This window comes from Vipera berus (genome assembly GCF_964194415.1).
Source record: "Vipera berus genome assembly, chromosome: 17".
NCBI classification, from domain to species: domain Eukaryota; kingdom Metazoa; phylum Chordata; class Lepidosauria; order Squamata; family Viperidae; genus Vipera; species Vipera berus.
In genome coordinates, this window is record NC_138220.1 from 5,628,052 (window position 1) to 5,655,893 (window position 27,842).

Genomic DNA, 27,842 nt, shown 5'->3' on the forward strand with positions numbered 1-27,842 from the left:
TGGGCTGGCACCGATGGTCCCTGGGAAACCAGAGATGCGAAAATAAGTGGAAAATTAAGGTCCGGCAGAAATTAGAACAGTCGCTAAGCGAAGCGAGCTGCATTTCTATACGTCTGTCCTAGAAGCAGTTGAGAACTTTGGACTTAATACAATCCACTACGTTGACGCCTCTAAGTCTGTTTTAGAAATACTGCCCCCTCAAAAACACACCCGTGTTTCCCCCAAAATAATACCAGGTCTTATTTTTTGCCTCCAAAAGAGGCACCAGGTCTTAAACTCACCTCCTTGCACCGACAGCCCCAATCATCCGGTCCACTTCTTCTGGGGCCAACGTTCTGCAGCTGCATTCGGGCCTGGATTTCACAGTCAGGCCTTTCGGGCAGGCCTCGGCAGCTGAGTATCAAGCTATGGATTCAATCCATAGCTCGGTTCTCAGCTGCAATGGCCTTTCCAGAAATGCAGGCCTGGCTGCAGAAGACGCTGCAGAAGAAGTGGGCCGGCGAGGAGAGTAGGTGGCTGCAAGATGAGTGGGTGGGGCACATGGGACAGATCCACCGTCCCCACCCCCTAGCTGGATTTTTAAGTGTGTGCCTCGCCCTAGAACTAGGGCTTATTTTCTGGGTCGGTCTTACTTTCAGGGACACGGTGCTACGATAGTCCTTGAATTGCAACAGTTCATTTAGTGATCGGAGTTACAAGGGCACAAAACAAAAGTGACTTATGACCGTTTTTCACCCTTACGACCCCTTACGGTCCTGTGATCAACATTCAGACGCTTGGCGACTGACTCGTGCTTACGACGGTCGCCATGTCCCGAGGACACCTGATCCCCTTTTTGCGACCTACTGAGAAAAGCAGGATGAATGGGGGGAAGCCAGATTCTCTTAACGTCCGTCTTACTAACTGAACAACTGCCGTGGGTCCACTTAGGAACGGTGGCGAGAAAAGTCATAAAATGGGGCAAACGTCCCTTAACCAATGTCTCGCTTAGCAACAGAAATTTTGGGCTGCGCCGTGGTCGTAAGTCAAGGAAAGCCTGTTGTAAATTGATTTTTGGGTCTGTTACTCCGAGTTTGGCGACCTGCGACCTGGTCAAGAGGCCTCTAAGAGACCCTCAAGAGTCAAGTTTCCGTGTTTGTCTTGACACTCACACAAACACACACGAACCCACACACCCGAGGTCGTCTCCAGCGAAAGAGTTCTGCTCCGACTTTGTTTCCAGGTGCTTTTAATTAATTTAAAATCTATTTTAATTTCCTGCTAGTTGTACCCAGGGGAGGCGGAAGGAGGGGCGTTGCGTCCCCACAGACCCCCCCCAAATACTCAACGTTAATTGGCTTTTCAAAACGCGGCGCCTGGAATGTGGGTCCCGAGACAAAAACCTGGATTTGAAAGCTCCGTAATTTCCTTATTGATCGGCTGTCATTTCTCCCCAGCCCTGGGCGGGAAGGCTGTTTTAGTCCTACTGAAACCTGTCAGCTGGCTTTAATCTTCCTCCTTTGTCGGCTTCGGGTGGATTCAAAAAGAAATAAAATAAAAGGCCAAACAAGATTCACCTTTGCGTTCGGCTGGCTCCGACCCGCCCAGACAGGCTGGAGTTGGTAGGTCTGTGCCAGCCTGACTTGCGCCCGTGTCTGGCGAGGGAGCCTTTTCGTTCGTGCGAAATGTTTATTGTTTATTTCTCTTCAAACTTTCCTTTCTGCGCTCCTTGAAACGTGGGGATGACCAGGGCGGGCTGACTCATGGATCCAAAATGCCCAGGGTTTTTCTTCCTCTTCCTCCTCCTCCTCCTCCTCCTCCACCACCATTCTGCAACCCCCTCCCTTATAGCACTGATGATGTTACCTAGTTGGGTGATGAAATGTCTGCAAGAAACATACCAAGTTTAGAGACCACCAAAGACCCCACAGTCTTCTTCTTCCTCCTCCTCCTCCTCCTCCTCCTCCTCCCTGCAACCCCTCTCGCTTATAGCACTGATGACTTTACCTAGTTGTGTAATGAAACGTCTGCAAGAAAACGACCAAATTTAGAGAGCCCCAAAGACCCCACAGTCTTCCTTCTCCTTCTACCTTCTCTTCCTCCTCCTCCTCCTCCTCTTCCTCACTGTTGTTTGAATCCAAGTATCAGCTCAACCTTTCCCTTTAAGGCCACTTTGGGGTGTCTCCCTCTTAGAGCTGATGTCACCCCTAAATCTCTGCTTGCTTGTCATCCACCCGCCGTCTCAGATGGTGCATCGCCCGGAGAAGACGTTCATCGCTAGCATCCGATCCGAAATCCTGCAAGTCCCATCCGAGGTTATTTCCCTTCCCCCCCTCAACTTGCTGCGAAGTGGCAGCAGGCAGAACAGAAAAAGCGCAAAGATCCGTCTCTTATTCTGCTGTTTCCTGCTTGATCCGTCCTCCTGGTTTCCCCACCAACCACCCCGGGGAAAAAAATATGTGGTTTTCCTTTGGACTGAGTGCGGTTTCCACTCCTAATCAGGTGTGGCTTAATCCTCCCTTTTGTGGTTGGTTCCCCCAATTCTTCCGGAGCGATTCCTCTCCACGTCCCATTAAACTCCCGCCATCTGTGGCTTCTGCTGCCCTTCGTTCCGGGGTTATAAACGCCTGTTTATGCCGCTGCGCTTCCGAGCTGCATTTGCCAAGACGTTGCTTCTTATTAATTAGCTTTTGATAAGCCGTTTATGTTTTTTAATTAAAGCGTGTGCTGGGGCAAAGAGAAAGAGAGGGCTAAATCTATCAGGCAGTTGCATCTGCCACTCAAACCTTCCCAGGGCACGCCTGGCAGAAATGTCGCCATGCCGAGGAACCTGTTGCACCAGCTTATTTGTTTATTGCCAGTTGGGGGGGGGGGAAAGTGGCATTTCTCTACACCTTGAACACAAACAGGGCACTCTGGGGTGGCAAGTTGTATTTGACTGAAGAATCACACGGGGGTCCTGGAACTAAAATAGACCCTTTTATTGGTATAAACTCTTGTTCTGCTTGAGATCTGGGGAAATATAGATAGTTCTCCATTCACAAACCACAACTGGGACCAGAATAGTCCCAAGTGGTCATTAAGGGAGGCACTCGATTTTACAACCTTTTTTTGTGTGCAGTCGGTAAGCGAGACATCACGCAGTCACCATCTGCAACCTCAGCTGACTTTACTGGTCAGAAACTGGCTGGGAACATCACCAAATTGCGATGGGGCGTGCAAACCATCGTAAAGGCGAGCAGTTTTTAGCTCTCCAGATTGTGACCACCCTCCAGCGGTTGTAAGTGTGAGGACCGGTCATAAGTCACCTTTTTCATCGCCGTTGCCACGTTGGGTCGTTAAATGAACGGTGGTAAGTCAAGGACTGTCCGTGTGCATCTTGCAGCCTTGCAAAATATGGGACTGAATAAAACGGAAGATTCATTCTGGATTTTTAGCCCTTCGGGGAAAAAAAAAAGTCTGCTTCGTGCTACCTTTTACCCACAAGATCGCCCGTCGGTGTCCTTTGTGCGGCCGAATTGTGCGCGCGCATTTGGGCAGCAGAGTGGCTGATCTGATTATATCCAGGGGTGACGTCAAGACGGTTGTCTAGGAGTTAACAAAGTGATGTGACACACGATAAGGCTGTGTTCGACAATAGCCGCGGATGCGTTTCAAGAAATGCCACCGAAATACCATTATTATAAGAACCCCCTCGGGAAGAGTTTGTGGCATGGAAACCTGCAGCTCTGGCAGAGAACAGGGCAAAAGATTGTGATATTTTTATTCTGAACTCCAGAATCGGGAGATCTCCAGTAAGCCCCCTTCCCCGTGTTTCAGTAAAGGTTGGCCTGCATTTCTTCCATGTGTTCAATCAATAAAGGCCCTGCAGAAAAAGAGGTTATAGGAACGCTGGTGGAGAAAGCATCGGAGAAATTTAATTTAGTGGTCCAAGGGGTTTTGCTCCGCAGATCAATTAAGAGCGGTGCTAGTTGGAAAGATTCACTGCTCTTAAGACATGTCTTGCAAAGAATAAACGGGAGGAATTTTAAACAGGGTGGGCTGGCGGGCCAGTAAAGTAAAAAAAACACAACAACAACAGAACAAAAACCTGCAGTGCTGTGGATGTTTCGGTGCAAAGGTGAGAAAACAGAACTTCAAGACTGGAGGAACACCCCCCCCAAAAATGGAATAAAATAGAGATTTAGGCTCATCCTTTCCCGAGTTCTCACATGGCCCCAAACTCTGTGGCTTCACAGCTGATTTTTCTGCCTTCCATTTCTGAGTGCCGAGAGTTTCCGTGCAAAATTAGCCTGTCTTGCAAAGTGAGTTTGAGGTCCCAAAATCATTGGACTTCGTCGGCGTTGAAAGGGCGGCCTTCCGATCCTCCTTCTTCCCTTTTGGTCTTCCCAAAGGAAGCTTTTCTCTCCCGTCTTAATCCACTTTTCCTTGTGGCAGGAGGCCTGTGGGATGCCGAGGCTGAACCCACCTGCCTGGCGGTGGGGCTGGCCCCAGTGCGGACCCTGCTCACCTTGGATGACGCTGTGTGGGCCAGCTGTGGCAATCAAGTCACCGTCTTTGACGCCATCAGCCTGAAGGCTCAGGTAGGTGTGTCTCCAGGTGTGTCTCGACTTAGTTCGGAAACCGCCGTTGCACTGATTCATTGTTCTCGCCGTTAGGAGGAATTTCCTGACAGTGAGAATAGTCGACCAGTGGGACGACTTGCCTCCAGAAGTGGTGGGTTTTTAAGACGAGACTGGAGAGCCATTTGTCAGGAATGGTGTAGGGTCCCCTGCCTGAGTATGTGTGTGTGTGTGGGGGGGTGGACTAGAAGACCTCCAAGGTCCCTTGGAGAAGATCTCCAAGGTCCCTTCTACCTTGGTTTATGTATCTATAAAAGAAGAGATTGGTCAGCCATTTGTCCAGAATGGTAGAGTCTCCTCTTGGGTTGGACTAGAAGACCTCTAGGATCCCTTCCACCCTAGGTTATTCTGTGTTCTAAAATTTCTCCTTTCTGGTGCTGTGACTCCTCTGGGCCGGCCACTGTGTGGCACTGTTCCTGCGTGGATTCAAGTGCCCACCCAGAATGGCAGAGACACCCCCTTCTCTTTCTCTCTCCCCCTTCTCCTTTCCCCCTCCTTATTTGGGCAATGCTGGATGCCAGGACCTAACAGCCTCGTTTGCACCCTAGCCATGGCACAGCTGCCGCCCTACAAGAGTCTCCATTGTCCATTCTCAAACAGTGGAACAGCTTGCGCTCAGAAATTGTGGAAATGTTTAAGAAGAGATTGGACAATCACCTGCCTGAGATGGTATAGGTTCTCCTGCTTGAGCAGGGGGCTGGACTAGAAGACCTCCAGGGTCCCTTCCAGATTCTATTCTATTCTATTCTATTCTATTCTATTCTATTCTATTCTATTCTATTCTATTCTATTCTATTCTATTCTATTCTATTCTAAATTTCTTATTCTATTCTATTCTATTCGATTCGGTTCTGTTCTGTTCTGTTCTATTCTATTCTATTCTATTCTATTCTATTCTATTCTATTCTATTCTATTCTATTCTATTCTATTCTAATTTCTTATTCTATTCTATTCTATTGTGTTCTATCATTATTATTCTATTCTATTCTATTCTATTCTATTCTATTCTATTCTATATTCTATTCTATCATTATTATTCTATTCTATTCTATTCTATTCTATTCTATTCTATTCTATTCTATTCTATTCTATTCTATTCTATTCTATTCTATTCTATTCTATTCTATATTCTATTCCATCATTATTATTCTATTCTATTCTGTTCTATCATTATTATTCTATTCTGTTCTGTTCTGTTCTGTTCTGTTCTATTCTATTCTATATTCTATTCTATCATTATTATTCTATTCTATTCTATTCTATTCTATTCTATTCTATTCTATTCTATTCTATTCTATTCTATATTCTATTCTATCATTATTATTCTATTCTATTCTGTTCTATCATTATTATTCTATTCTATTCTATTCTATTCTATTCTATTCTATTCTATCATTATTATTCTATTCTATTCTATTCTATTCTATTCTATTCTATTCTATTCTATTCTATTCTATATTCTATTCTATCATTATTATTCTATTCTATTCTGTTCTATCATTATTATTCTATTCTATTCTATTCTATTCTATTCTATTCTATTCTATTCTATTCTATTCTATTCTATTCTATTCTATTCTATTCTATTCTATTCTATTCTATTCTATTCTATTCTATTCTATTCTATTCTTCATGAGACAAACTCCTGCCCGGTTTGGGGTGCTCTCCCCATGCCAGCTGAGACTTCAGATTGAACCCAAACTGGTCACGGAGGGATAACCAGCGATTCCACTCCCTCTGTAGAAGCAGTGGCCGAATTAACACGCATGGATAGCACGTAAACACGCACGTGTGTAAACGGAGCAAAGGGACAAATATCCTTAGGGAAGTTGAAGTCTGCTTGTCTTTTCGTTTGAAGCAGCGGCCTTTCCTGCCTCAGTTACCTCTCTTTCTCCGATGCCACTTCTTTCTCTTCCCTGGCCAGATGAGGCTGTCTCTTCCCTCCGCCGGGCCCTTGGTTGTCAGTTGGCGTCGAATGCCTTGTCAACCCTAACGCAACGTTTTACGTCTCCCCAGGTGCCCAGCTCTGTTTTCTATGTAGGCATTTTGAGGTACATAAACGCCGCGGCGGGAAGGATTGTGTCAGCATTTCCAGGATAATATTCCGGGTTTATAACGGGAGGCATTAAAAGCGAGAACTGCGGCAAACTTCTGCACTGTCTAAAAAGGACGTGTTTCCTCCTGGGATGTGAGGAAGCGGCTTTTGCAGGCAGAGAAAGACAGAAAATCGGAGCCATGGGCCCAAGCAGCCAAAAGGGATTAATTGGAGCGAGAAGAACAGGGGTCTTCAAACTCGGAGCCCTTTTATGACTTGTGGACGTCAACTCCCAGAATTTAGCAGGGAAAATAAACTCAGAGCGACCCAACCGTTTTGGGGATACAGAAGGATCAAGGCTGAAAACTCAGCACACGTTTCCTAGTTGCTGGCGTTATTCACAAAATCATAATCACAATGATGATGATGATGTTAATAATGAGGAGGAGGAAGGGACTTTGGAGGTCATCTAGTCCAACCCCCTGCTCAGGCAGGAAACCCCATACCATTCCAGACAAATGGCTGTCCAGTCTCTTCTTAAAAACTTGCAGTGTTGGATTATTCACCACTTCTGGTGGCAGGTAGTTCCACTGGTTAATTGTTCCAACTGTCAGGAAGTTTCTCCTTAGTTCCAGGTTGCTTCTCTCCTTGATGAGTTTCCATCCATTGCTTCTTGTCCTGCCTTTGGGCCCTTTGGAGAATAGCTTGACTCCCTCTTCTTTGGGGCAGCCCCTGAGATACTGGAAGGCTGCTATGCTGTCCCTATAGTCCAACCCCCTGCTCAGGCAGGAAACCCTATACCATTTCAGACAAATGGCTGTCCAGTCTCTTCTCAAAAACCTCCAGTGTTGGAGCATTCACAGCTTCTGGAGGCAGGTTGTTCCACTGGTTAATTGTTCTATCAGGGAATTGTTCCTTAGTTCCAGGTTGCTTCTGTCTTTAGCTAAGTTTCCATTTGTTGCTTCTTGTCCTGCCTTCAGACGCTTTGGAGTACAGCTTGACTGCCTCTTCTTTGGGGCAGCCCCTGAGATACTGGAAGACTGCTGTCATGTCCCCCCTGGTCCTTCTCTTCATTAAACTGGACATACCGGTTTTGCTTCACGGCCCGCTGACGCCCGATTCTCCCTTTTTGTTCGTCCACAGCAAATTTTTGAAGCCCACCCAGAAGAGGAGAGCGGCGTGACGCACATGATCAAGGCTGGCAGTGGCGTCTGGATGGCCTTCTCCTCGGGGTCTTCCATACGACTGTTTCACACCGAGACCTTGGAGCTTCTGCAGGACATCAACGTGGCCACCCGAACTACGGCGGTCTTGCCAGGTAGGGTAAAATACGTGGAATCCTAGCAAAATTCAGATAGTCCTTGAATTACAACGGTAATTGAGCCCTGCAATTACGGTCGTAAAGCGGGTCATCCCAGGAGTGGGATCCAATTTTATGAACTATTTGCAGCAGTGAAGTAAAACACCTGGTCATTAAGTCGGTTCCTAGGCAAAAACTTTGTAAGTCAAAATGCAGTTACCAGGGAAAAATGCTGGATTCAGGACTTAGGAACCAGATCATAAATAGGTTTTTTTTTTCGGGGGTGTGTGTGTGTCTGTAATAACTTCAAACGGTCGCTAAACATTTGGTCATAAGTCGGGGACTACCTGTACAGGGTTAGGTGACTGAAATTCCCTTCTGCTGCTTAGAATTCGCTGAAATATAAGATTGTGGCCGTAAGGTCTGTCCAAGAGTAGAATGTTTTATCTACAGAATAAACTGGGTTCTCCAGCTCGTACAGATATTTGAATTGGTTTCCCTTCACGTAGCAGAGGGTTGGACTAAATGACCTCTGGGAGGCTTCTCACCTCCACCCATTTGTGGGAATTATTCTAGAATTGCTGAATTTACACGCCTGAAAAAGTCCCAGGCCTTCTCAACAAACACAAGTGGCATTTTTTTTTTTTACCCAGGACAGAGATGATAAGGTACTATCTTACCTGTATAGGCATCGCTCAAAATGCCTTGCCCCCCCCCCCCCGCTCCAAAAAAAAATAAAATCCTCAATTTCATTCCTACGTTAGTCTGTCTGGGTGCGAGGATACTCACCAAAGCTGTTTGTAAAATTTATTAGTTGGAAAAGATGCTAATGCGCGCTTTCTGATTTTTTTTAAAAAAAAAATTCAACTTTTTTATTTGTTCACCAACTCCTTCTCTTTTTAATAAGGACCTGAAATTGAGCACCCATCAAATATATCAGGTGCCCCTGGGTGGCAAATCCTGGGTTGGGCACACACACACCGGCTGGCACGAAGGACGGAGATTTTTTTCAATTTGGTTTCAGGAAGGGGAAAAAAAAAAATGGCCGATTGAAAACCACTGTAAATTCTTCATTAATCTTTTTTTCCTTCCCTCCCTCCCAGCCTTCCCTTCCCTCTTTCCCACTCCTTAGCAAGAAGTAATTGTATAATTAGTGCTAAATGCGTTACTTGTATAAAGTGTTTCGTGGGTGGTGGGTTTTTTTTTTTGGCCTCCTTAAAAAAAAAAAAAGTCGCAGAAGAGCTGTCTTTTTAAAAATGTATCGCAGCACGGTATTTTTGTATTAATGTATTTTTGAACTTAAGCGCTCTCTCATCCTTTTTTTTAACCAGGCAGGCCGTTAATAAAGGCTTCTGCATAACAGGCGGGCCTTTTTAAATTTCTATATTGGCTGATAGGTGCCTCGTCTGACATTTAAGTCTGCAGATCAAATATTTATTTCTCTCAAGGACTCCGTGTCTTCCGCTTTGATTTTTGGGGGGGGGGATGAAAAAGGGGTGGGGGGTGGGGAGAGCCTCAAAATGCTGCTGCTGAATTCAGAGGCGTTTATTCCCAAAGATTCAAGGTTGGATAAATGGATTGTCCCTACCTTTTATCCTCAGAACAGCCCTTGCAGGTAGGCCAGTGGAGCCTTTAGCCTAACTTAGCCATGCTGGTGCTTTTTGTTTCCCCAAAGAGGGTTGCCAGGGCTGGGTGGTGGTTTTTTTTATTATTATTATTAGCTTTTTCATTATAAAACTTCTAAACCTCCGCTAGAGTTGGGCCTATAAATAAACAAGGAAAGGTCACAACGCCTTTTGGGCTCTGCGGAGGGGGTTGACTGATCTGAAATATCATTTTCCTGTAACAGAGAAAGAGAGAGAGAGAGCTATATCTATGTATGCCAAATAATGTACATTTAAAGTGACAATATTCTATTCTATTCCATCTCCTATTCTATTGTATTGTATTGTATTGTATTGTATTGTATTCTATTCTATTCTATTCTATTCTATTCTATTCTATTCTATTCTATTCTATTCTATTCTATTCTATTCTATTCTATATCCTCTTATATTCCATTCCATTCTCTATTCAATTTATTCTATTCATTCATTCTATTCTATTTCTATTCATTCATTCTATTCTATTTCTATATTTCTATTCTATTCTATATTCTATTCTATTCTATTCTATTCTATTCTATTCTATTCTATTCTATTCTATTCTATTCTATTCTATTCTTCTATTCTATTCTATTCTATTCTATTCTATTCTATTCTATTCTATTCTATTCTATTCTGCATTCCATATTCTATTCTATTCTATTGTATTCTGTATTCCATATTCTATTCTATTCTATTCTATTCTATTCTATTCTATTCTATTCTATTCTATTCTATTCTATTCTATTCTATTCTATTCTATTCTATTCTATTCTATTCTATTCTATTCTGCATTCCATATTCTATTGTATTCTGTATTCCATATTCTATTCTATTCTATTCTATTCTATTCTATTCTATTCTATTCTATTCTATTCTATTCTATTCTATTCTATTCTATTCTATTCTATTCTATTCTATTCTATTCTATATTCCTTGAATTCTATTCTATTCTTCTTTCCTCATTCTATTCTATTCTATATATATATGTGTGTGTGTATATATATGTATATATGTGTGTGTATGTGTGTGTATGTATATATGTGTGTATATATATGTGTGTGTGTGTGTATATATATGTTTGTGTGTATATATATGTATGTGTATGTATGTATATATATATGTATGTGTATGTATGTATATATGTGTATGTATGTATGTATGTATGTATATATATATACATACATACATACATATATATATATATATATATATATTTATATATATATATATATGTGTGTGTGTGTGTGTGTGTGTGTGTGTGTGTGTGTGTGTGTGTGTGTGTGTGTTAAATGCTTGTTAACTATTTAGATTACCTTGCTAGGCCCCAAACATGGGACAAATCTTTATTTCCTGTTTTAGCCTAACTGAAGGCCATCGACAGGCAGTGGTCACAACAGTGACAGCTCATATTTGTATAAATTTTAGATTGCTAGCAAAGAATTGTTAGCAATCTAAAATTTACATATCTATCTATCTATCTATCTATCTATCTATCTATCTATCTATCTATCTACATACACACACACACACACATATATAAAATAAATTTGGATTGCTGACAAAGAATTAAAAATTAAAAAGATTTCGCCCATAGTTGGGTCGTCGAGGTGCTCAAAACACTCAAGAAATGTGTGTGTGTGTGTGTGTGTATGTGTATGTATTCCAGCCTTGGGATGAGACCAGAAATAAATCGTGCAGAAGGAACGTGCAGAAAATATATATTTTTTTTAAAAAACCAAAATGGGTAGTCCTCGTTCAGCAGCTGCCTCCTTTAGTGACATTTTGCGGTTAAGACAGTGATGAAAAAGGCAACTGGAAGACCTGTCCTCTCATTTCATAAGCCTGGCAGGACTGCAAAATAAGGGAACGATGAAGGAAGGTCATCAGCACAGCCGCGGTTTCGCTTTACAACCGAATTGCTGGCCCGGATTCTGCTCACTAAAAGAGGACGGCCTGTTGCTCCCAAATCCGTCTTGTTGTTAGCCCAAGTTCACAACCTGAATATTTGTTGTTAAGAGATCTTGGCTTTGATTCAGCAGCCCAAGGTTTAGAGAGAGTGAATGGGCCTAACATCCTGCGGGGAGGCGGGATTTGAATCCAGGTCCCCCATTCCTAAACCCAGCGCCTTCCCCTACTGGCTCAAAATAGCAGAATTAAATCTTCCTAACCTCCCACTGAGGGATCTTCCTGTTCTTACGTCTCTTTATTGCCGATTTTACTTCCTCCCCCTCCTCCAAATTCTCCTGGTTTCCCCTCCCCCCCATCGTTAATTCGCAATTAAAAATGCACCCTGGCACCATCAGACTTAAAAGGCAGAGAGGAACATAGGAAAAACCCCAGGCTCTTTCCCCCCACCCCCACCCCAGGGTGGGGGCTCTTGGATTAAAGGGGGTTGGAAAGGAGTCCAGAGGGAACTCTGCGCGTGCTCAGGGACTTCAACCTGCAAGGTGATGAGGACGGTCCAGCTTTTTTGCTGGTGCTTTTTTTTTTCTTCCAAAGATGGTTCCCAGGGCTGGGTGGTGGTTTTTTATTATTATTATTAGCTTTTTCATTATAAAATTTCTAAACCTCCGCTAGAGTTGGGCCTATAAATAAACAAGGAAAGGTCACAATGCCTTTTGGGCTCTGCGGAGGGGGTTGACTGATCTGAAATATCATTTTCCTGTAACAGAGAAAGAGAGAGAGAGAGCTATATCTATGTATGCCAAATAATGTACATTTAAAGTGACAATATTCTATTCTATTCTATTCTATTATTCTATTCTATTCTATTCTATTCTATTCTATTCTATTCTATTCTATTCTATTCTATTCTATTCTATTCTATTCTATTCTATTCTATTCTATTCTATTCTACTCTACACTACTCTACTCTACTCTACTCCACTCCACTCCACTCCACTCCACTCCACTCCACTCCATTCCATTCCATTCCATTCCATTCCATTCCATTCCATTCCATTCCATTCCATTCCATTCTATTCTATTCTATTCTATTCTATTCTATTCTATTCTATTCTATTCTATTCTATTCTATTCTATTCTATTCTATTCTATTCTATTCTATTCTTCATTCCTCCTATTATTCTATTCTATTCTATTCTATTCTATTCTATTCTATTCTATTCTATTCTATTCTATTCTATTCTATTCTATTCTATTCTATTCTATTCTATTCCATTCCATTCCATTCCATTCCACTCCACTCCACTCCACTCCACTCCACTCCACTCCACTCCACTCCACTCCACTCCATTCCATTCCATTCCATTCCATTCCATTCCATTCTATTCTATTCTATTCTATTCTATTCTATTCTATTCTATTCTATTCTTCATTCCTCCTATTATTCTATTCTATTCTATTCTATTCTATTCTATTCTATTCTATTCTATTCTATTCTATTCTATTCTATTCTATTCTATTCTATTCTATTCTATTCTATTCTATTCTATTCTATTCTTCATTCCTCCTATTATTCTATTCTATTCTATTCTATTCTATTCTATTCTATTCTATTCTATTCTATTCTATTCTATTCTATTCTATTCTATTCTATTCTACTCTACTCTACTCTACTCTACTCTACTCTACTCCACTCCACTCCACTCCACTCCACTCCACTCCACTCCACTCCACTCCATTCCATTCCATTCCATTCCATTCCATTCCATTCCATTCTATTCTATTCTATTCTATTCTATTCTATTCTATTCTATTCTATTCTATTCTATTCTATTCTATTCTATTCACAGTGGTTTCCTCTTTCGTTTTCCAGGGCAGAAGAACGTCCGGGTCACCAGCCTCCTCATCTGCCAGGGCCTGCTCTGGATTGGCACCGACCAAGGCATTCTGGTCCTGTTGCCCGTGCCCAGGCTGGAGGGGATCCCCAAAATCACAGGTAAGGCAGAAGAGGCCACCTTGAGACAGGGACGGAGACCAAAGGACACCGAAGAATCTTATAATAAAATTAACCCTGTTTTGTCTTTCCTGGCTTGGTACGCAAGACCCATCTGAGTTCACTTCCTATTCTTCTTTGTGGCGGGAGATTCTTGCAGATTTGATCTCACGGAAGAATCGAATTGGAATGTCTTGGATTCTGATGGTGGCATCTCTCCTTTGCTTTGCAATTGTTTCTCTCCCTTTCTTTCTTTCTTTCTTTCTTTCTTTCTTTCTTTCTTTCTTTCCTTCCTTCCTTCCTTCCTTCCTTCCTTCCTTCCTTCCTTCCTTCCTTCCTTCCTTCCTTCCTTCTTTCCTCTCTCCCTCCCTTCTTTTCTCTTTCTCTCTACCTCTATATCTAGCTCTCTTTCTTTCTCTTTCTCTTTCTCTCTTTTTCCATATCTCTTCTTCTTTCTCTTTCTTCCTGCGCTTCTGCATGGTTCTTTCTCTGCCTTCCTTTTGGAGAAATGGCTTTCCTACCCAAACCTCTCCGGCTTCTGCTTTTTGCACCCCTCTGGATCCACGGCTGCTTCGGAGCGCGGCGGTCTCTGGTAACCTTCCGTTTAATCAAAGGCCTTCTCTTTGTTGCTCAGGCAAGGGGATGGTGTCGCTCAACGGCCACTGCGGCCCCGTGGACTTCCTGGCGGTGGCCTTCAGCACGCTGGCCCCCGAGGTCTTGAAGAGCGACAAAGAAGACGAAGCAGCCGCGGACGGAGCCCCCTCGGGGGACGAGGCACACCCCAGCCCGGGCGCTCGCTCCTCCGACGTGTCCACTCCGGACAGCTCTTCCTCCACCAGAGAGATCCGCAAAAAAGGGATCCTTCTGCAATACCGCCTCCGGTCCACCACTCACCTGCCCGGCCAGTTGCTCTCTGTAAGGGACACCCCTTCGCCGGCCGGCGGGAATTCTCTCGAACACACCGAGGAGGACGGCTCCATCTACGAAATGGCGGACGATCCGGACGTTTGGGTGCGAAGCCGGCCGTGCGTGAAGGAGTCTCACCGGAAAGAAATCTCGTCCCTGGCTGTCGTTTCGGGAGGAAGGGGCTACCGCAACTTCAACGCCAACGGCCGGGCTCTGCCCAGCAGCGAGAACGACAGCACTTTACTCCTCTGGCAGATCCCGCTGATTTTATAGCGCCGCGAGTTTTCGTTTTTTACCCCCCCCGCCCTCTGATTTCGGCGTTTGCGTGGCGGACGATGGAGGGGCGGCGGCGTGTGTGGCTATCTGTGGTACCCCTTGGACGGTCCAGCTTGGGCCTGCCCGTTTTTTTTTACCAGTTTCACAGAATTCTTTGTTTCCTCCCTCACCCAGCTCTGTTTGCGACCTCTTTTTCCAAGGATCCGATCTTGGCTCCAGCTGAGACTTCTGGTTTTCTGTCCCTGACCTTTTTCAGGTTTTATAGGAAAATTGCACTCTCCCTTCAGGCTTTGGAGGCGTTGGGGGGGGGGAGAGAAGTTACATTGCCCCCCCCTTTCCCCCCAGATGTGTTTTCTTCCCAGAAAGAGACTTGTGGGTTGGGTGTACCCCCGTGTGAATATCCTACGTACAAAGAGATATATATATAGAGAGAGAGACAGACGCACACACACACTTAATATAAAAGTGCTGTATATTATTAAATTGTATAAATAAAATCTGTATATATTGGGGCAGAAATAAAGGTGGTAGGTAACCCCCTTCTAGTCCAGTTCAATGACAGCTCTGGTCTTGGGGTTTTTCCCCCCAATTGGCTCGGCTCGGAAGTTGCCCGTCTTGTCAGATGCCAGGGAATTTCTCAAGCCGATGAAACAAAACGCAGCCAGTGCCCCCTTAGCGGGCATCTTGCTGCCAGCCTTTCCAGCGTGGGAGACGCAGAGGTCACCACCGCTGGGTTGGCCCAGCTCTCCCCGAGGATCTGAGGACCTCTCCGCTTTCCTTTTTATTATTTCCTTCGGCAAAGTTTCCCAAGGCGTTACTCTTCCCAGGAGCAGGAGGCTGTCGATGCCTACAATTTGTTTGATTTGTCTCATTCATTGGGACCGTGACAGAGGCTTTTTTTTTTTTTTAGGGGTGAGTTGAGAAGCAGACCCATAAATCTTCTTCTTCTTTCTTCTTTATTTAGACTTATATACCGCCCTTCTCCCGTAGGACTCAGGGCGGTTCACAAGGTTTTTAAAATAACAATACAACAATTACAAAAATTAAGAACAGTAATATTGGGGTGTGTGTGTGTGTTTTTCTCTACGTGCGAGACACGCAGACAGGACCGCGTGGATTCCAGCCATCGTTCAGAGGCGACGGAGACGTAATCCCGGTAAATTCAGATTATTATTATTTTTTTAAGTCCTGATCCCAAAGCAGAAATGGAGCCGGGACCGGTCTGCCGTGGAACGGCGTTGCCGTGGAGGAACATCCATCCCAGGAGGGCGAGCTTTGCAGGAAGGCCCCCCCCCAAAAAAATTGTCACCGAACTGTGCGAAGGGAAAGCAGAAGAGTTGATGCACTGCTCCAACCAAATGGGGGTCCAGCTAAGGCAGGGGTCTTCAAACTTGGCCCTTTTATGACTTGTGGACTTCAACTCCTAGAATTCCTCAGCCATTCCACTGGCTGAGGAATTCTGGGAGTTGAAGTCTACAAGTCATAAAAGGGCCAGGTTTGAAGACCCCTGAGCTAAGGAATGCCAGTACAGAGACACACACACACACACACACACCCTGTGCCTTCCACCTTCTTCTGGCGCTGTTCCCCGTCTCCGTTGAGTCCGGACCCGACGGTCTACGGTAGACTCCCCATTTCATTTCGTTTTTAGCCTTTTCAATTATATTCTTAGCAACTCAACCTTGAAATAGGGTCATCTCCGTCGCCGCTGCCTTCCGAGAAGGACTATTACATGATTTCCACAGCTTACTTTTTTCTTTTCCTAATTAGACATTAAATGCGTGTAGCGTTCCTTTTTTCTTCTTCTTCTTTTCTTTCTTTAAAAAGGGAAGGAAAAAAAAATCTGCGCCAGATTAAGCTGTCTCTCCCATTCCCCCAACCCCATTTCTTGCCTTGTTGCTTCGGCTTGACGGCAGCAAGTGAGGAGGAGAGAAAGAGGAGGGGACGAGGAGGGGGCTGCGTCCTCCACCCCCCCCTCTCTCAAACCTGAGAGTTTATACATCAGTCACAGGCCATTATCAAATCTTCCAGGAGACAATAACAGTTTGCATACAATACGTGGAGATTCATTAAAGTGTCAATACAATTACCCAAGCAGACATCATGTCTTTCAGCTCCCTTTGCCTGGCTGCCTTTACAAAGTCGGCTGTGTGTGTGTGTGTGTGTGTGTGTGTGTGTGTGTGTGTCCGGCTACGTGTGAAAAATAATAGATATTTTTTTTTTTTTCTGGCTGGTTCCGCAGCTTTCAGCGTCCTTTAAAGCGAGCCTCTTTGGTTTTTCTTCACTCAAGATCTTTGCAGATCAACTGCCTCTGCTTCTGGAGGTTCCATTTTAACCCTTGAGGATCAATAACTTTTTGCAGCCCCAACCCAGGAGGAAAAATTCAAACGACGCAGGGTAGGGAGGCAGCAGTTCCGTCCCCTTTCAAGGAGCAGCTACACAACGTGTACGTGCCCTGCAGCCTTTTCGGTTGTGTATTTTATTTTTTATTTTATTTTTATTTTAATTCCATTTATATCCCGCCCTTCTCCGAAGACTCAGGGCGGCTTACAAGCTTTTAAAATATTTGAGAGTGCCGATGGTCACTCTCAAATATTTTAAAAGCGACTGTTGAGATATTCAGTTCATTGCCACCAAGCTTGATTCTCCTGGACTACAGAAAGCAATGGCCCTTATGTGCTGGCCGGCTAAGAATTTAGCCTGTACCACTCTCCCAAGAGGCTAGTCCTCAAGCTTCTGATGAAACAACTCATTTTAGACAAAGCCCACGGGGCGTGGCCTTATATTGTCTTTGACCTTGTTGCCTGGTTCGCGTGGTTGGTAGCTCTGTCCTCGTTCTAGGCTTAGCAGCTCTGCTCTGCTTGGATGGGTGACCACCAGGCGATGCTAAGTCCAAAAGAAGCTACATCCTGGGAATAGGATGTGCTGTTGATGAGAAGCAATTACAAGAAGCAGAGTTGACAAAAGGCTAGTCTCTTAGGCTGGCTTTCCACCCATGTTTAAAACCCTTGCGTTAAACCCGGGTATTTATAACCTTTTCTTTTGAACAAAGCCCCGCAGATGGATGTATTTCGAGATACGATGGCAATGAAACGTTGGTTATTGCCGAAAGCAGCCAACTCTGTATATCTTGCAGCCCCCTGGCAAACATTTCTTAAAATTCTCCTGTGGCTTCAGGAAACTGTTTCGGCTTGTCAAGCAGTGCTCGGAAATTCTCTTTTTTTGGGGCTGTCCGTGCTTTTCACTGACCCGGCATTCGGCGGGGGTCTTGTTTCTTCCGAGATTGCCTTCTCCGGCGGTTTCCTTCAGGCGGGAAAAAGAGAACGGGTCAGCTCTGTTTTTTAAAATCCTCGGGCTAGTTTTGGAGGTCAAGCGGGCAGAGGATGGAAGCAGAGGCCGTTCTCACCGGCAGTGGAAAACCTGGGCTGCATTTCTTTATAAGCGGCCATAATAAGCTCGTTTTCTGCTCCATAGAAGGGAAAACAAACACAGGTCAATGGCCTCTGTGCCCATTTTCGCTTCCCCTCCTCTCTCTGAAGTCAGCAAAGCAGACGCAGAGCTTGAATAACCCACCTTTAATGTCCATTTTTTGTGAAATGTTCTTTTTTTAAAAACAAAACAACCGTGCGCATTCAGCCTGCTATAGTGAATTCGCCCAAAAGCAACGGTCCAATAACCTAAGCTTTGGCATTGAAGGCTATCTGCAACGGATCCCCCCCTTTTATTTCCCCTGGCAAGAGAGATTATGAAAAAGGTAAGCCTTAAGAACTATTTACTTAATTTCTACTTTATTAAGGATCTTTCCAGGCTGGCCCAGTCCAGACAGCTCCCAACAAGAAAACAAAGGGTTAAAAACGCTTGACGTTATCTTGCAATGGACCTGGCTATTACCCCATCAGCGAACAACAACAGAATCTCATTAATCAGGGTTAATACTGAAAAAAGAGGATTAGTAACACACACACACACACACACACACACACACACACACATATATATATATATATATATATATATATATATGTATGTATGTATATGTATATGTATATGTATATGTATATGTATATGTATATGTATATGTATATGTATATATGGGAACATCTGCTGCCGGCATCAAGCTCCCTGCGCCCTGTGCGTTCCCACAGAGAGGGCCTCCTCAGGGTGCCACCGGTCAGAGAATGCCGTCTGGTGACCCCCAGGGGGAGATCCTTCTCTGTGGGCGCCCCGGAGCTATGGAACCAGTTACCGGTTGAGCTCCGGACGGCGCCCGATCTGCGCTCCTTTCGCCGCGATCTGAAAACATACTTGTTCGAGCAAGCCGGCCTGGCCTGAGGGGGGATTGGTGGGGTTTTTTATCATTCTTATTGGGGGTTTTATTATGTATCAATTGTATTTTAATCGGGCATGCATTTAATTATCTTTTAATTTTTGTAAATTTCTGTGTTTTATTCTTGCCCTGTACACCGCCCTGAGTCCTTCGGGAGAAGGGCGGTATAGAAATGATAATAAATTAAATTAAAATTAAATATGTGTATATATATATATATATATATATATATAAGTTGGAAGGGACCTTGGAGGTCATCTAGTCCAACCCCCTGCTCAGGCAGGAAACCCTATACCATTTCAGGTAAATGGCTGTCCAGTCTCTTCTTGAAAACCTCCAGTGTTGGAGCGTTCATATATATCTTAAATGTTTGTTAACTATTTAGATTACCTTGCTAGGCCCCAAACATGGGACAAATCTTTATTTCCTGTTTCAGCCTAACCCAAGGCCAACCACAGGCAGTGGTCACAGTAGTGACAGCTCATATTTGTGTAAATATTTGTTAGCAATCCAAAAATATTTACATACATACATACATACACACACACAGACACACACACACAGACACACAGACACACAGACACAGACACACAGACACAGACACAGACACACACACACACACACACACACACACACATATATATATATATATATATATATATATATATATATATATATATATATATAGATCTAGAGTCTCGGGTTTCTTCCCGCGTTCCTTTCATCTTCAGAAAGTTGTGGCGACGTTTCGACGAAATCCCATCCGTCATCATCAGGCCGGAGTGTTCCTCCTGCTGCTTCCAGGAGCAATGCGTGGTCTGGCTGTTCCTTTCCTTCCAACTGCCGGTGGGGCTGTGCTCTGAGGCGTGGCTGTCTTCTGATTGGGTGGATGCGTGGTTGTCTTCTGATTGGTTGGAGGCGTGGCTGTCTTCTGATTGGGTGGATGCGTGGTTGTCTTCTGATTGGTTGGAGGCGTGGCTGTCTTCTGGTTGGGTGGGGTGTGTTCTGAAAGGGTGGGGTTTTTTGTTGTGTTGTAATATCCTGAGTGTTGTGATTTGGTGTCCTGAGGAGTGGGCTGTGTAGTGGCCTCCAGAGCTTTGGTTTGGCTCCGAGTTCGAGGACCTGCTATGTATCTCTGGTATGGGTCAGTCAGGTTCGTGTGTGCGTTCTTCTGTTTGGGTGATGGCACTTTTGCTTGACTTGTTCTGTCTTTTATGTGGGAGAGTTTTTGTTCTGGGTGTGGATGAGTCTTGCTGGGGCTGGTGGCATTTGGGGTTGTTTGTTGGTTTTTTAAATCCTTGTTTGCTGAAATTCGTTTCTCTATCAATGCTGGTTTCCAAATGGCATGTAGGCGGGAGGTGTCGTCTCGCTTGTTCATACTGTCTGGGTGTTTTTCTATTTCAATGGCTTCTCTGATTATTCTGCTATTGAGATGTTCTATTTTGGCGATTGTTTTTGTACCTTCAAAATTGATGTTGTGTCCCGTAGTGTTTATGTGTTGTACTAGTGAAGATGTGTGATCTTTCTTCTGTACTGAGTTCTTATGTTCTTCTACACGTACCTCTATTCTTCTGTTAGTCTGTCCGATGTATGTTGCTGGACAGGAGGCGCATGGGATTTGGTATATGCCCTGGTTTTCCAGTTCTATTTTGTCTTTGGGGTTTCTCAGGATGGTTGATATCTTTCTGTCAGTGTTAAATGCGGTTTTGATGTTATGTTTGCGTAGTACTTTACTGATTTTGTCGGTTGTTCCTTTTATGTAGGGCAAGATGGCTCGTCCGTTGTTCTGTTCTTCTTCTTGGATGTTTTTCTGTTTCGGAGTCCCCTGCTGAATCATATTGGTGATTTTGTTTTTTTGGAACTTGTTTGCTGTCAATATGTCTGTCAGGGTGTGTAGTTCTGTTTGTATATGTGTTTCATCCGCAAGGCATCTGGTTCTTGTTATTAGTGTTTTGGCTACTGAATTTATTTGTGCTGGGTGATGATGTGATTGCGCATTGAGGTAACGGTTGGTGTGTGTTTTCTTTCGGTAGACTGTGTGTCCTAGGGTGCCGTTTTGTTTTTTGTATATAAGTACATCCAGGAAAGGTAACTGGTTGTTTGTTTCAATCTCCATGGTGAATTTTATTTTGGGATGTAGGCTGTTCAGGTGTGTCAGGAAGTTTTCTAGCTCCTTTCTTCCATGGGGCCAGATCACGAAGGTGTCATCCACATATCTGAGCCACAGTTTTGGTTTGTTTGTGGTCTTTTCCAGAGCGTTAGTTTCAAATTCTTCCATGAAAAGGTTGGCGATAACTGGTGATAGAGGGGATCCCATTGGTGCGCCTTCTATTTGTTTGTATCTCTGGCCTCTGTGTATGAAGTATGTGTTTGATAAGCAGTGTTCTGCTAGTTCTATAATATGGTTTGGTGGTTGGTATTTGCTTCTTATTGTTGATAGAGCTTCTTGGACTGGCACCTGGGTGAATAGTGATACCACATCGAAGCTGACTAGCAAGTCTTTTTGGTCTATCTGTAGATTTTTCACTAATTCTATAAAGTGGTATGAGTTTTGGACATATGAAGCTGCCATTTCTGCATGAGGTTGTAATTGTTTTGCTAGGTATTTAGCTAAGTTTTGTAGTGGTGAGCCTATAGAACTTACTATGGGTCTTAGTGGGATTCCATCTTTGTGTATTTTGGGGAGGCCATATAGTTTTGGGCATCTGGATGACTTCTCCCTAGGAATGATTGTTTGTTGGGTTTCTTGGCTTATAGAAGTTGATTTTATCTTTTTCTTGGTGGTCTTTTCTAGATAGGTTGTGGGATCTGTATATATAGGTTTGTATGTAGTTTCTTTGAGTAAGTTGGACAGTTTCTCTTCATAGTCTGATGTGTCCATTACCACTGTAGCATTGCCTTTATCTGCTGGTAGTATGATTATGCTGTTGTCTTTTCTTAGGTTTTGCAATGCTACTTGTTCTTCTTTTGTTAGGTTGCTTTTGGGTGGTTTGCTTGTGCATAGGATGTGGGTGACTTCATGTCTGACTTGGTCTGCTTCATCTGCATTGAGTTTAGTTAAGCTGGTTTCAACTCCACATATGATGGTTTCTGTGGGAATTTTCTTTGGTGCAACAGCGAAGTTGAAACCTTTTGCTAGGACGTTTGTTTCTGCTGTTGTTAGTCTTCTGTGGGAGATGTTATGCACTACTTGTTGTAGATGTTGTTGTGATGTGGTTGTTTGGTTGTTGTAGTTTTCTAATTGTTTGAGTTTCTTTGAATGTCTGTTGTTTTTATAGATGGTCTCTGTTTCTGCTCTCCAAACCGCCAGTTGTTTCACTTTGTCCCATAGTATCGGGTGAATAATGTTGCTGAGTTTGAGATGTAATGATAGTAGGTCCTTGTTTGTTTGGTCTAATTGAAATCTTTTATTGTGGAGTTCATTTCTTAGTAATGCCATTTCTGTTCTTCTTAGAATGCGTTTGGTTGAGGTGGTATTGATGTGGAATTTCAATTTGAAACAATTTGGTCTTATATTTTGGTCTCGACATTGGCATAGGAAAGGTATGTCACTTAGTATTCTTGCTCTTCGTACTTCTGACTTTTCGTAAGTCCTGGTCAGTTGGTAGATGTCCTCCCCGTAGAGGTATGATATTTGTTTTCGTAGATTCTCGCGGGTGTCTGTATGTGTAGATCTAGAGTCTCGGGTTTCTTCCCGCGTTCCTTTCATCTTCAGAAAGTTGTGGCGACGTTTCGACGAAATCCCATCCGTCATCATCAGGCCGGAGTGTTCCTCCTGCTGCTTCCAGGAGCAATGCGTGGTCTGGCTGTTCCTTTCCTTCCAACTGCCGGTGGGGCTGTGCTCTGAGGCGTGGCTGTCTTCTGATTGGGTGGATGCGTGGTTGTCTTCTGATTGGTTGGAGGCGTGGCTGTCTTCTGATTGGGTGGATGCGTGGTTGTCTTCTGATTGGTTGGAGGCGTGGCTGTCTTCTGGTTGGGTGGGGTGTGTTCTGAAAGGGTGGGGTTTTTTGTTGTGTTGTAATATCCTGAGTGTTGTGATTTGGTGTCCTGAGGAGTGGGCTGTGTAGTGGCCTCCAGAGCTTTGGTTTGGCTCCGAGTTCGAGGACCTGCTATGTATCTCTGGTATGGGTCAGTCAGGTTCGTGTGTGCGTTCTTCTGTTTGGGTGATGGCACTTTTGCTTGACTTGTTCTGTCTTTTATGTGGGAGAGTTTTTGTTCTGGGTGTGGATGAGTCTTGCTGGGGCTGGTGGCATTTGGGGTTGTTTGTTGGTTTTTTAAATCCTTGTTTGCTGAAATTCGTTTCTCTATCAATGCTGGTTTCCAAATGGCATGTAGGCGGGAGGTGTCGTCTCGCTTGTTCATACTGTCTGGGTGTTTTTCTATTTCAATGGCTTCTCTGATTATTCTGCTATTGAGATGTTCTATTTTGGCGATTGTTTTTGTACCTTCAAAATTGATGTTGTGTCCCGTAGTGTTTATGTGTTGTACTAGTGAAGATGTGTGATCTTTCTTCTGTACTGAGTTCTTATGTTCTTCTACACGTACCTCTATTCTTCTGTTAGTCTGTCCGATGTATGTTGCTGGACAGGAGGCGCATGGGATTTGGTATATGCCCTGGTTTTCCAGTTCTATTTTGTCTTTGGGGTTTCTCAGGATGGTTGATATCTTTCTGTCAGTGTTAAATGCGGTTTTGATGTTATGTTTGCGTAGTACTTTACTGATTTTGTCGGTTGTTCCTTTTATGTAGGGCAAGATGGCTCGTCCGTTGTTCTGTTCTTCTTCTTGGATGTTTTTCTGTTTCGGAGTCCCCTGCTGAATCATATTGGTGATTTTGTTTTTTTGGAACTTGTTTGCTGTCAATATGTCTGTCAGGGTGTGTAGTTCTGTTTGTATATGTGTTTCATCCGCAAGGCATCTGGTTCTTGTTATTAGTGTTTTGGCTACTGAATTTATTTGTGCTGGGTGATGATGTGATTGCGCATTGAGGTAACGGTTGGTGTGTGTTTTCTTTCGGTAGACTGTGTGTCCTAGGGTGCCGTTTTGTTTTTTGTATATAAGTACATCCAGGAAAGGTAACTGGTTGTTTGTTTCAATCTCCATGGTGAATTTTATTTTGGGATGTAGGCTGTTCAGGTGTGTCAGGAAGTTTTCTAGCTCCTTTCTTCCATGGGGCCAGATCACGAAGGTGTCATCCACATATCTGAGCCACAGTTTTGGTTTGTTTGTGGTCTTTTCCAGAGCGTTAGTTTCAAATTCTTCCATGAAAAGGTTGGCGATAACTGGTGATAGAGGGGATCCCATTGGTGCGCCTTCTATTTGTTTGTATCTCTGGCCTCTGTGTATGAAGTATGTGTTTGATAAGCAGTGTTCTGCTAGTTCTATAATATGGTTTGGTGGTTGGTATTTGCTTCTTATTGTTGATAGAGCTTCTTGGACTGGCACCTGGGTGAATAGTGATACCACATCGAAGCTGACTAGCAAGTCTTTTTGGTCTATCTGTAGATTTTTCACTAATTCTATAAAGTGGTATGAGTTTTGGACATATGAAGCTGCCATTTCTGCATGAGGTTGTAATTGTTTTGCTAGGTATTTAGCTAAGTTTTGTAGTGGTGAGCCTATAGAACTTACTATGGGTCTTAGTGGGATTCCATCTTTGTGTATTTTGGGGAGGCCATATAGTTTTGGGCATCTGGATGACTTCTCCCTAGGAATGATTGTTTGTTGGGTTTCTTGGCTTATAGAAGTTGATTTTATCTTTTTCTTGGTGGTCTTTTCTAGATAGGTTGTGGGATCTGTATATATAGGTTTGTATGTAGTTTCTTTGAGTAAGTTGGACAGTTTCTCTTCATAGTCTGATGTGTCCATTACCACTGTAGCATTGCCTTTATCTGCTGGTAGTATGATTATGCTGTTGTCTTTTCTTAGGTTTTGCAATGCTACTTGTTCTTCTTTTGTTAGGTTGCTTTTGGGTGGTTTGCTTGTGCATAGGATGTGGGTGACTTCATGTCTGACTTGGTCTGCTTCATCTGCATTGAGTTTAGTTAAGCTGGTTTCAACTCCACATATGATGGTTTCTGTGGGAATTTTCTTTGGTGCAACAGCGAAGTTGAAACCTTTTGCTAGGACGTTTGTTTCTGCTGTTGTTAGTCTTCTGTGGGAGATGTTATGCACTACTTGTTGTAGATGTTGTTGTGATGTGGTTGTTTGGTTGTTGTAGTTTTCTAATTGTTTGAGTTTCTTTGAATGTCTGTTGTTTTTATAGATGGTCTCTGTTTCTGCTCTCCAAACCGCCAGTTGTTTCACTTTGTCCCATAGTATCGGGTGAATAATGTTGCTGAGTTTGAGATGTAATGATAGTAGGTCCTTGTTTGTTTGGTCTAATTGAAATCTTTTATTGTGGAGTTCATTTCTTAGTAATGCCATTTCTGTTCTTCTTAGAATGCGTTTGGTTGAGGTGGTATTGATGTGGAATTTCAATTTGAAACAATTTGGTCTTATATTTTGGTCTCGACATTGGAGGCCACTACACAGCCCACTCCTCAGGACACCAAATCACAACACTCAGGATATTACAACACAACAAAAAACCCCACCCTTTCAGAACACACCCCACCCAACCAGAAGACAGCCACGCCTCCAACCAATCAGAAGACAACCACGCATCCACCCAATCAGAAGACAGCCACGCCTCCAACCAATCAGAAGACAACCACGCATCCACCCAATCAGAAGACAGCCACGCCTCAGAGCACAGCCCCACCGGCAGTTGGAAGGAAAGGAACAGCCAGACCACGCATTGCTCCTGGAAGCAGCAGGAGGAACACTCCGGCCTGATGATGACGGATGGGATTTCGTCGAAACGTCGCCACAACTTTCTGAAGATGAAAGGAACGCGGGAAGAAACCCGAGACTCTAGATCTACACATACAGACACCCGCGAGAATCTACGAAAACAAATATCATACCTCTACGGGGAGGACATCTACCAACTGACCAGGACTTACGAAAAGTCAGAAGTACGAAGAGCAAGAATACTAAGTGACATACCTTTCCTATGCCAATGTCGAGACCAAAATATAAGACCAAATTGTTTCAAATTGAAATTCCACATCAATACCACCTCAACCAAACGCATTCTAAGAAGAACAGAAATGGCATTACTAAGAAATGAACTCCACAATAAAAGATTTCAATTAGACCAAACAAACAAGGACCTACTATCATTACATCTCAAACTCAGCAACATTATTCACCCGATACTATGGGACAAAGTGAAACAACTGGCGGTTTGGAGAGCAGAAACAGAGACCATCTATAAAAACAACAGACATTCAAAGAAACTCAAACAATTAGAAAACTACAACAACCAAACAACCACATCACAACAACATCTACAACAAGTAGTGCATAACATCTCCCACAGAAGACTAACAACAGCAGAAACAAACGTCCTAGCAAAAGGTTTCAACTTCGCTGTTGCACCAAAGAAAATTCCCACAGAAACCATCATATGTGGAGTTGAAACCAGCTTAACTAAACTCAATGCAGATGAAGCAGACCAAGTCAGACATGAAGTCACCCACATCCTATGCACAAGCAAACCACCCAAAAGCAACCTAACAAAAGAAGAACAAGTAGCATTGCAAAACCTAAGAAAAGACAACAGCATAATCATACTACCAGCAGATAAAGGCAATGCTACAGTGGTAATGGACACATCAGACTATGAAGAGAAACTGTCCAACTTACTCAAAGAAACTACATACAAACCTATATATACAGATCCCACAACCTATCTAGAAAAGACCACCAAGAAAAAGATAAAATCAACTTCTATAAGCCAAGAAACCCAACAAACAATCATTCCTAGGGAGAAGTCATCCAGATGCCCAAAACTATATGGCCTCCCCAAAATACACAAAGATGGAATCCCACTAAGACCCATAGTAAGTTCTATAGGCTCACCACTACAAAACTTAGCTAAATACCTAGCAAAACAATTACAACCTCATGCAGAAATGGCAGCTTCATATGTCCAAAACTCATACCACTTTATAGAATTAGTGAAAAATCTACAGATAGACCAAAAAGACTTGCTAGTCAGCTTCGATGTGGTATCACTATTCACCCAGGTGCCAGTCCAAGAAGCTCTATCAACAATAAGAAGCAAATACCAACCACCAAACCATATTATAGAACTAGCAGAACACTGCTTATCAAACACATACTTCATACACAGAGGCCAGAGATACAAACAAATAGAAGGCGCACCAATGGGATCCCCTCTATCACCAGTTATCGCCAACCTTTTCATGGAAGAATTTGAAACTAACGCTCTGGAAAAGACCACAAACAAACCAAAACTGTGGCTCAGATATGTGGATGACACCTTCGTGATCTGGCCCCATGGAAGAAAGGAGCTAGAAAACTTCCTGACACACCTGAACAGCCTACATCCCAAAATAAAATTCACCATGGAGATTGAAACAAACAACCAGTTACCTTTCCTGGATGTACTTATATACAAAAAACAAAACGGCACCCTAGGACACACAGTCTACCGAAAGAAAACACACACCAACCGTTACCTCAATGCGCAATCACATCATCACCCAGCACAAATAAATTCAGTAGCCAAAACACTAATAACAAGAACCAGATGCCTTGCGGATGAAACACATATACAAACAGAACTACACACCCTGACAGACATATTGACAGCAAACAAGTTCCAAAAAAACAAAATCACCAATATGATTCAGCAGGGGACTCCGAAACAGAAAAACATCCAAGAAGAAGAACAGAACAACGGACGAGCCATCTTGCCCTACATAAAAGGAACAACCGACAAA

At 43.4% G+C, this 27,842-nt stretch overlaps 1 protein-coding gene across 6 annotated transcripts in view; it reads left to right on the forward strand.

Moving 5' to 3' along the window:
• Positions 1–16,022, forward strand: part of ARHGEF10L (Rho guanine nucleotide exchange factor 10 like) — a 64,590-nt gene extending 48,568 nt beyond the window's left edge. For all 6 annotated transcript variants that reach the window (XM_081341475.1, XM_081341476.1, XM_081341477.1 and 3 more), the window contains 4 exons: positions 4,417–4,562; positions 7,781–7,955; positions 13,362–13,484; positions 14,116–16,022. In XM_081341475.1, the coding sequence (XP_081197601.1) occupies positions 4,417–4,562; positions 7,781–7,955; positions 13,362–13,484; positions 14,116–14,660 (989 nt within the window). In that variant the 3' untranslated portion in view covers positions 14,661–16,022. The remainder of the gene's footprint in view (positions 1–4,416; positions 4,563–7,780; positions 7,956–13,361; positions 13,485–14,115) is intronic.
• The last annotated feature ends 11,820 nt before the right edge of the window (positions 16,023–27,842 follow it).